At 32.8% G+C, this 11,070-nt stretch overlaps 1 protein-coding gene across 1 annotated transcript; it reads right to left on the reverse strand.

The window, feature by feature from the left end:
* Positions 1-2,588: 2,588 nt before the first annotated feature.
* LOC145091299 (protein transport protein SEC16B homolog) lies at positions 2,589-8,738 on the reverse strand. Its single transcript, XM_079028973.1, has 13 exons — positions 6,513-8,738; positions 6,125-6,427; positions 5,925-6,050; positions 5,727-5,849; positions 5,483-5,626; positions 5,257-5,388; positions 5,041-5,175; positions 4,828-4,955; positions 4,617-4,725; positions 4,195-4,518; positions 3,947-4,129; positions 3,531-3,871; positions 2,589-3,460 (listed from the first exon to the last, which is right to left on the reverse strand). The coding sequence occupies exons 1-13, from the start codon at positions 8,316-8,318 to the stop codon at positions 2,950-2,952; spliced, it is 4,365 nt and encodes a 1,454-aa protein (XP_078885099.1). The 5' UTR covers positions 8,319-8,738; the 3' UTR covers positions 2,589-2,949.
* Between the last annotated feature and the right edge of the window lie 2,332 nt (positions 8,739-11,070).

Here is an 11,070-nt window from a genome sequence, read left to right on the forward strand (position 1 = left end):
TAAACAATTAAGTGTGTGTTACCACAAAACCCATCCAAATATATAAAATAATCTTCTAAAAATGTTGTGTGTTTTCTATAAGCTAATATATCTTCTTTGTTTATCGCCTATAATTGAACTATGATAACAAATTCGCAAGGCTGTGTTCTATTTCTATATATTTAACTAAAGAATTTTTTACACATTAATTTTATATGGAAGTTTCTTAGATTTAAAAAATAAAAACAAAAAAAGACATAATCATTCTAGATGTTTATGAAGATATTATTAAGAGGCTTAAAAGATTGTTGACATCGTTCTTTTAGCCTTATAATTGTATACTATTTCTATATATTTAACCAAAAAAAATTACACGTTAATTTTATATGGAAGTTTCTTCGATAAAAAGAAAAAAATATATAATCATTCTAAATTCTAAATGTTTATGAAGATATTATTAAGAAACTTAAAAAAGATTGTTGACATTATTCTTTTAGCCTTATAATTTTATATCACGCAACGCACGGGTATACATCTAAAATATATATATATATATATATATATATATATATATATATATATATATATATATATATATATATATATATATATATGAAAAAGTTCAATAGAGAACCATAATTATTGGTTCTTCAAAGAACTAAATCTTTTTTTCAATTTCTAGAGCTTATTCTTTATCGGAAAAAAAAATCTAAAAATATCTAAATTCATATATTAACATTGTGAATGTGAAAAAAAAATCGGATTCACCGTGTGAATCTGGATTCACATTGTGAATTTTCAAAGATTCACATCGTGAATTTGACATTAAAAAAAATAATAATAAATAAATAAATAAATAACGAATTTGATATCATTGGAAAAAGAATAAAAAGTTATGAATTTCTGTATTTTTTGTTTTTTTTTATAAAAAAATAAGTTCTAAAAATTGAAAAAAAAATTGGTTCATTGTTTAATTATGGTTCTCTATTGAACCTCACCTTATATATATATATATATATATATATATATATATATATAGGGTTAGGTTATTTTGTTTTCACTATCTATTGTGTGCCCGTATGACTGATTCTGGACCAATTTTTTTAGTTATTTTAAGAAAGTAATTAATGCATATTACATGTTGAAGATATAATAGGTATTAATTACATCTTCAGCATTTAATATGCATTAATTACTTTCTTAAAATAACTAAAATGATTGGTCCAGAATGAATCATACGGGCACAAAATAGATAGTGAAAACATTTGAACTTAACTATATATATATATATATATATATATATATATATATATATATATATATATATATATATATATATATATATATATATATATATATATATAAGTTCTAAAAATTGAAAAAAAAAATTGGTTCCTTGGTTAATTATAGTTCTCTATTGAACCTCACCATACATATATATATATATATATATATATATATATATATATATATATATATATATATATATATATATATATATATGTGTGTGTGTGTGTGTGTGTGTGTTTGTGTGGAACTTTAGTGATTTTTCGTCGGATATAAATGACTCATTTTTGTAGTCTATCTTGAAAAGACATTAATTGTTATATCTATCATGGAACATTTTTTTTATTATTGAGTTTTATCATACAAGATCTTGGTCTTTATATAATTTATTTATTATGTTAGTGTGCTAATTGTATTTCTTTATTTATTTAACATGCATTTCTTGCAATAGAAAACATAGCTTTTTAACGGGATGACATTTTTTCTTATCGACCAAATAATATTGATCAACGCCTCGTATCCTTCCTTTGTGGTTACAGCCAACTAAAAAGAGCAGAAGCATAAAGTAATTAAAAGAATCAAATTCCAACATGTTTATATTGCAACCATTGGCTGGATATTTAACTTATAGAAATGTTTAAAATGGCAAAATAAAAAGCAGTAATGAACATGATGAGTAGGTAAGTTAGCTTGGATTGGTCAGTTTTCTAAAATGCACATCCACATTTGACTAGCATGTACTCCTCGGCCTAGCGGCCCCAATCCCCATACAAATAAAAGCTCCAAAACTGGAGGGAATTTGAAGTCCAATTTTTATTTCTCTGGAGACAAAGGTTTGGCTCCAAAAAGATGGCTTGTGTTAACATTATAAAATGACAACAAATAACACACAAATTGTTTTTTATGCCATTTATGTTTAAATGTATTCAATAGGTAATTAAAGTTTCTTTTGGGTTCTCATTAATCATTATCATCAGAGTGTATTCTAATAGGGTCATTTTGTCATATATGATGTGCAAACGGAAACGGACGCAATGTCATGAAAAAATTCCATCAAATTGAATGCCATGGTGGTTGCAATGAGAAGCCAAAAAAGAAATTGTGAGTACAGTTAAAAATAGTAAGAAAGTATGCATAATTGGTTGTGATTAACCTTTTGCTAGATTTTGTAAAAGCAACACAAAATCCCTGCGTGATATAAATATAAAGTAAAGAAGAAGAAAAATAAAGCTATTGCACACTAGGATCAGATTGATTCCCCAAGAAGTATTTGAAACTGGAGCTTCTTCAAGAGAGGGAGAGGGAGAGGGAGAGGGAGGGAATTTTAAGTTTTAACTGTAATGTACTTACTGTAATGTACAGCGGTGGTCCGTCTCCCTTTTTTTGGTGTTATCAAGGCAGAAACCAAACCACCACTCCAAAATTTAACAAAACCTATGATATGTATCATCATTTCAATCACTCGCTACAAGTACAAGTAAACAACTAAGTACATGATATGATGCATGCACTTCCAACATACAAATAAATCCTTATAATAAAAAATATATAATAAAAAAAAAAAAAAACCTTAACCTTAACCTTGTTGCTCTCTCTCTCTCTCTCTGTCTGTCTCTTTCTTTATAACAAACATCTCCAAGTTGGGTAATAGATATAGATATATATAGATGTATATTTACACCCTTAAAGATCCACCTCCTGAAGCTCATCATCCATGATATGTGAGGATGAGTGGGACTGCATCATACCAGATTCCCTTGGCATTGGCATTGGCATGAATGATGATGGTTTCTGGGCCTGGTCTGAGAAAGAACCCCATGAAGCTGTTCTTCGTGAGGCAGGTGACATGGCATGATTTGCGAATTTTGCTGTTCCGGCTTCTGAAACATTATCCATGCTTGCAAACTTGTGCTTGGCCATCACATTCATGGAAGATGGATTTGGAAAAGATTGGAATGAGGAGTTGTTGTTTACAGAAGAAAAGGAATCAGGAATTATTGGTTGTGTTTGTGTGGTATCAACAGAAGAGGGCTCAACTGACTGTTGGGCTGCTGATGCTGAAGCTGTGGGAACAAAGAACTTAGGGTTTGGGTTTGGGTTTGGGTTTGTAGTTTGTTTGATGTTTGAAGCAGGAGGTGGTGACTGGAACAAGTTGGTAGGGTTTCCACCACCTTGGTTGAAAGTGTCAACATACCTGCCCATCCATCCATCAATTATCCTAATTATTATTAATATTAATATCAACACAAAAAACAATCACCCACCTTGCACGAACGCCAGTCCTTCCACGTGCAGAGAACTGATTGGAGGTGGTGGTGGTGGTGGTGGTGGTGGTGGTGGTGGCAGGAAGTGGTGGAATTCCTGAAGTGTGTCCTCCCATGGGCATTGGGCTTGTGAAATCTGAGCTCCCATTGCTTAGGTGAGAGTGAGAGCCTTCACTCTTTAAAGCAGTCTTTAAGTTGTATTCTGGTGTTCCATTCTGGAAGGCTGCCATTGTTGGTGGTGGTGGAAGGGCTGCTTCCTCTGCTGGCGGATCAACACCTTCTTCTACCCATCTCTTAAGTTTCTCGTCATAATAAAACTTATTCGTATCGCCCAATTTCGCCTACAAATAAAAAAAAAGGAAAAAAGAGATGATTTAGTTTAGTAGATGTAGATGTAGATGAATATGGCTGTTTACCTGTTTGTCACCACCACGTGGCTTTAGAACCAATCCTACGGTCTTTTGAAAGAGCTGGGATCCAAAGCCGAAGCGACCAAAACGTGAAGTAATCCCCATCCCAGATGCAGATGCAGATGATGATGATTTAGTTTGTGAATCAGCAGAGTTTTCCTTTGAAGATGATGATGTGTCACCACCACCCTGTCAATTAAAATTAACCAATTGGAATTGGATATGATTTATGAATAAGTTACCAACCAACCAACCTGAAGCTGCTGCCTAGGAGATCGACCGAAGTCGGGTTCTGAAACACTTCTGTTGTGAATTATCTTTCTGTTGTTTCCGTCGTCTGACCACTGATCCATTGACGCAGACGCCACTAATGACGACATTGCCATTGTTGATTGACTGGTTGATACCCCCCGTGATGGTGGTGGTTGCTGTGGATGCTGATGATGGTCGAAACCTCCACCTGATGTTGATGGTACAGGTGGCGGCAGCCCCCCAACTACACGATGTGCCGTGCTATCAAAAAGGTTGAGCAGCTTACCAACTAATTTACCAGGAGCTAAGTTTGTAGAGAATCCACCCTGTCAGTCACCACACCAAAAAAGCAATTTTAGAATTCCACGTTACTTTACCAAAGATGAACAACATTCATTATTCATTACTCATTATATAGACCTACCTGTTGGTGAGTTTTTATCCTGTCCTCTAAAGACGAAACCAATTGTCTCCATAATTCTACCTCAGGAGCTCGTCCCGTTTTTAAAGATTTTGATACTGACTGGCAGTACCTGAGTGAATTATATTATAATAATAAATTTGTCAAAAATAAATAAATAAAAAGACTACTAATGAATAAGAAAGGGGAGCATTTTGTATTATGTATTGTGTACTTTAATGCGTCGGACACTCTTCCAACTTCAGCCAACATGTGAGCATATACAAGCTTGTATGGTTGAAATGGTAGCAGGGTGAACTGAGAATTCCCCAGAAGTTTTGCATATTCATACACCTCAGTTCTCTGGATGCATTGCATTCACAGCTACAAGTTAATAAATATTCTAATAGACCAAACACCTCACTTCTCTGAGATTTGAGAATGGCACCTGAATCGCTTCTGGACTCGCATATGTCCTGGGATGTTTCCAGTGATCAGCACCGATCAGACACAGTCTAGCGGTGTCTGAATACGCCTCAAAGTTTGCTTCTGCTACTAAGTAGCAAATGTGTGCCGCCATAATCTTATTTATTTAAAAAAAAAAAAAAAAAAATCAAACGCAAGAATCAAAATCACATAAAAGGGAAATTAAGCTGCTGCTTACATTACTCCTCTCCTTCCACAAACAATCACCAAGATGGATAAGGACGAGTTCATCATCTTTGGTTCTGTTAGCCGTAATCACTGCCAAATTCTCTTCCCAGTCTTCAATCATACAATTACCACCACCTTCAGCCTATACCAAAGTAACAAATGAACAGAGATTCTTATCATGCTTTACATAATAATAGCTAAAAACTCATTTTTAATAAAACAGAATTAATGATTACCTGTTGAGACATATTTACAGCACCAGTAGTGTCGGTTGAAAATGCATCTGCAGGTTGACCCGCAATAAGTAGGCACAACGTCCGCAAAGGTGACCCTGCTACTAAATGACCAAGAGCCATTTTTCTAACAGTATCCACATAAAACTGCAAGCAAACAAAACACAATACAATACAAGAATTAATAATATATATATCAAAGGAACGGAAAATATACTTTCTGCATGAAAAACTGTCAAGACCTGACCTGATCACCAAGTTGTGCAGCAAGAACAAGTGCTGGCCCCCAGAGTTGACCCTCTTGTGCACATTGAAGAGCCTCTATTTTTTTACCAGAAACCAGCAGAGTTTGGACTTCAGAGGCTGTTGCCTAATCACATATATATATATATCCATAAGTGTTGGAAGCAAACAAAATATATATACATAAAAATATTATGAATACCTGAGTCTCTCTTTCCGAAGGTAATTGCTGCAGGCAGTGGGTGAAGTGGCCATAATTGTATTCTGCACCGCTCTTCTTGACAGATGCAAACAGTCTAGCAACAGCAACTTCTGGAGCATCATTTTCCTGTTCAAGTTCCAAAATACCAAATTCTATGTTCATACAAATCGCTTGGCAATTGGCAAGACAATGGGATTTACCTTTGATGTGGAGTCGGTACCAAAAGGAGAACGCAATTTCCCATAATGCTGCGAAGCTATTTTGAGTAAAGAAAGGAGCAGCCTCAGAACTTGACTATCCCTGTAATTCATGTTAGAAGATTCAGAGTGTGTGATCCTCTCATCAATCCATTTACTCAACTCTTTACCACCAACATTTCCACCAGCCAGTGGACCAGGAAATGACTGCCGACCTAGACTTTGAAAGTAATCTGCTCCGCTGCTTGACACATCACTGGAAATTTCTGCCATGCTATGAATACAAATTGACCTGCCATTTGAATCCTTCAACAAAACAAATATACATATATTTGTTAGGTCATGTGAAATCAAAACTCAAAAAAATTAAAAAAAAAAAAAAAATACTGACCTGACTTCCATAGGATGTGTTCATGAGGGCAGCAGCAGCATTGTCTTTCATCACAATTAGCTTTCCACCAAAACCAAAAGTAACCAAAGCATGAGGAGGGCGGCCAGCTGATGACCTTCCTGCTTGCTGACCACCACTGTGAAATGGTTGTACTTGTTGGGAATAACCTGAACCTGATTGGTTCATACTGCCATAGGTTTTTGGGATATTCATCATCTCACCTTGCTTGAATGTGGTCTGGTTAAAGTTTCCACTTGGAACAAAGGATTGGGCTCCAGAAATGGCAGGGAACTCACTAGTGCCATGGGAATTTTGGTTGCCTGTAGGATCTGACATAGGACCACTACTACTCTTGGCAACAGTATCAGGCTGCCACATACTTGATCCTTGTTGCTCAACATTACTAAAAGACCCATTCCACTTGTATTCTTGTCCTTGACTACTAAAAACTTGAGATCCCAACGTTTTCTCATCATTCCCATAGTAAGTGTTAGTTGCAGTTGCAGTTGCAGAAAACCCATTTTGATTAACCTGGTTCTGGGCAGGTTGCCACATTTGCTGTTCAACATTACTCAAAGACCCTTTCCACTTGTAATCTTGTCCTTCAGATCCTACCTGTAACTGCTTCTTTGTCTGATCCTGCCCACCATAATAACTACTAGTTGCAGAATACCCATTTTGGTTGACCTGCTCCTGTGCTTGAGAATTATATGCATCCAAAGAGCACCATTCTTGAGTGTTCATGTCATAATACCAACCAGGGTATTGGGGATCGAAAACCATATTTGATGGATACCCATTGTTTTCTTGTGAAGCCTCATCCCATGATAAACTCTCATTAGTTTGATTCCAAGTTGTGACACTTCCAGTCGTGCCTTTCTCTGCTACAGCCTCCACAGCAGATTGGACTGACTGTTGCTGCAAATAAGAAACCTCTGGTTTCTCTGTCCACTCAGAAGTAGTACTTGGATCATGAGCCCCTTGTACATCATCATAACCTTCATTTACTTGATACCATTGCCCAGTGTTTGCATCATACTTCCATCCTGGATAAAGATTCTCCCAGTACTGACTGCTGTTTGGATCTTGACCATCTGTACTTTGTTCCCCAGATGTAGCATAAGCTTTGACCTCTGTACTTTGTTCCCCAGCCGAAGCATAAGTCTGGACGTCTTGAAATTGATTTGAGTAATCATTAACATTCTTCCTATGCATGGAATCATCTACTATATTGCTGCTTCCCGACATAACAACATTCTGTTCCCGACTAACCAAGTTACCTCCTTTCCCTATTTGATCCACAGAACTATCTCCAAATTCAGTGAAAAAATCATTGTAGGATCCAAACCCATTACCATCATTCTCAGCAGGTTCAGTAGCAAAAGCTGCCCACTGCACCTCCTTAACACCAGGACCACCTCCAGATCCATGATCCCAACTAGCTGTAGAATCCAAACCAGCTACCTCAGTATTGGGTTCTTCACTCACGCTATCAAATGCAAATGAATTTGAAGAAACCAACGGACGACCATGGTCTAAAAAAGTGTCAGTTGACGCATGTTTGGTATCCCCATCAATGGAAGAACAAGCTTCACCTACTTTCCCCAAATCTTCGAGTCCAGTGCCAACATCACTGATACCTAAATTAGCAAAAGCTTTAGCATCATCAGAATCGTTCCCATCAGCTAATTTGGTCGTTTCTGAGGATAATGGAGTGACCTTATAATCATCATCGTCATCATCGACCAATTTATCAAAGAAATCTTCGTCAGTATCCTCCACCTGAAATGGAGGATTTGAAGCCATCTATACCAGTCAAAACCTAACCTAAAAAACCTCTCTCGATCCCAATTGGGTTCAGAACCACGTTACAGATCCGGAACAAGAACTCCTAATAAATCTAGAAAAAACCCTAAATTGATATATATCAGATTAAAAACAGGAGAGATCCAGCTAGGGTTTTACGGATCACCTAACCAGAATTCACAAAACCGTGAATTGCATCATCCAAATCCCAGAGCAAAAATTTACCTTTGAACAGTCTTAGCGCATCAAAATCGAACAAGATTGATCCCCAAAAGACATGAATACATTACGAAATTAACTTAGATACCAATATGACGATTTGAAGAAAATCGCATTACGTATACAAATCTATATGCAGAGAGAGAGAGAGAGAGTATATTGGAGAAGAGACAAGCCCTCGATTTCGAACCAGGTGACTCAACTAGCCACCAACGCGTGGATTATAATGTTCTTTTTTCTTTTCACCGTCTTCTTAATTACTTTTGTACATCAAAATAGCTAATCTATTTCATCGAATAACAACATTTTTATTTATTTTATTTAGGTTTATCAACAAAAACATATATTATTATTATTTTAAAAATAAATTCACATCTCCTAATTCATTTGGAATTTATAGTTTTATACATTAAATCTTTATATCTAAAAATACATTTTACTTAAATTATTTATTACCTTTTTTATCAATAGATTTTATTGACACGACATCTACATAATAATAACTAGGCGTGAGACCCATGTATTACATGGGTTTAATTAAAATAAATAAATATAAAATTTTAACAATTTGAAAAGTTTGAATTTATAAGAAAAATAAGAAAAATTTGAATTATTAAAATTAATGAGACTTTAATGTATTGAATACATTACATATATAATCTTTTTCTAATAAATACTTTACATATATATTATCTTACACATTAAATGTGGAATTTTAATTTAATAAAATGAAAAATACAATAAAATTACAAGTGGAAAATAGAAAAATAAAAAATTCTAGAAAATGTCATGTGTCCAAATGAAAGAGAAGAGAACATGTGGCAAAAAAAAAACTTTCATTTATTATAGTAGAAAACTTTCATTTATTATAATAGATACTCCAACTTTGAAATTTTATTAAAGATATAAATTAAAAGTCATTAAATAGCAACTTATTTGTTATTGTCTTTTTTAAAACATTTTTAGTGGGAGTTTTTTTTTAAGGTTGTTACTATTGACTTATTAACAATGATCATTTATTACCATTAAAGCATATTATATATATATATATATATATATATATATATATATATATATATATATATAATATGAAGTGCTTGAAAGAACTAGGAACTTAAGAGATAGGCTAAGAGAATCGGAAAGAGAGTGTTTAGAGAGACATGGGGAAAATAACAACAGAATTTTTTATTCGTATGAATATTCGATGATTTTTACAATCGTTTACAATCCTTTATATAGGAAAGGGTAGCGTAATATTTACACTTAAAATATCGACAGACAAAACATGACATTACATAAAGTAGGAAAAGACTACACACCAAATAAAGTAAAGGCACATCTGTAAAAGTCGGAAATAATAATTCTATACGACAACTATAATTTCATAAATGGCCCTTGAACTTGTTATGTCTTGTCATTTTTCACAAATGGCCATTATCGTTAAGGACATTATCGTCATCTTACCAATCTCATTTAATGTTTAATTTTTTTTGTGTTATTTAATATATCAATATAAATGTCTAAAAATTAACAAAATAACTCAAAATTTCGGATTTTTTTTTTTAAATAATTTTGTATTTTTTTAAAAAATTGAGATCTTTTAATTTTTTTCAAAAAAAACATGAATTTTTAAAAAAATGAAAAAATATATTTTTAAAAAAACTATATCTTTTTTTCAAAAAAAAAAACTGCATTTTTTTATAAAAAAAAAAAAACTGCATTTTTTCTAGAAAAAAAAAAATCAAAAATACTGTAATTTTTTTTCAAAAAAACTGCATTTTTTTCTAAAACACTTAATTTTTTTTCAGAAAAAACTGCATTTTTTTCAAAAAGAAAAAAAAAAAAAACTACAAGTTTTATAAAAAATGCAATTTTTTTCAAAATTGTATTTTTTTTAACAAAAAAATCAACGTTTTAGGTACATATATGCATATTTTTTCAAATGCATATATGCATATTTCTTATACTATAATATTCGTAAGTAAATTATAAAAAAAATTATTTTTATTAATCAATCTATAAACATAATACAAGTATTTTATTCAATACAAAATAAAATATAAAAAAAATACAAAGATTCACAGTGTTATCATTTCTTCATATCAAGATTTTCATATTTTCTTCAATTTATCACTTTTCACTTCTTCAATATTTTCAAAAAATTCTTCAAAATCTACAGGAAAATAAAAAAAATTATTAATGCAAGAACACGCACATGTATATATCATGTAAGATTCACATGTGATTATATAATGTGATATTCACATGTGATTGTATCTTTTAAGATTTAAATGTGAAATTCATAAGAAAATTTTAAAAAATAATTAACGTAGAACACTTACACAAAATGCATGTGTGCATATAAACGTAATTCATATATGATTCACTTGTAATTTACATGTGAATCACATGCAATTCACTAGTGATTTACATGTGAATCACATGTTATTAATATGTGATTCACTTGTGATTTACATGTGAATTACATGTTATTAATATGTGAATTACATGTGATTTACATGTGAATCACATG

This window comes from Lactuca serriola, chromosome 3, assembly GCF_051521515.1.
Source record: "Lactuca serriola cultivar US96UC23 chromosome 3, Lser_US96UC23_V15, whole genome shotgun sequence".
NCBI lineage: Eukaryota > Viridiplantae > Streptophyta > Magnoliopsida > Asterales > Asteraceae > Lactuca > Lactuca serriola.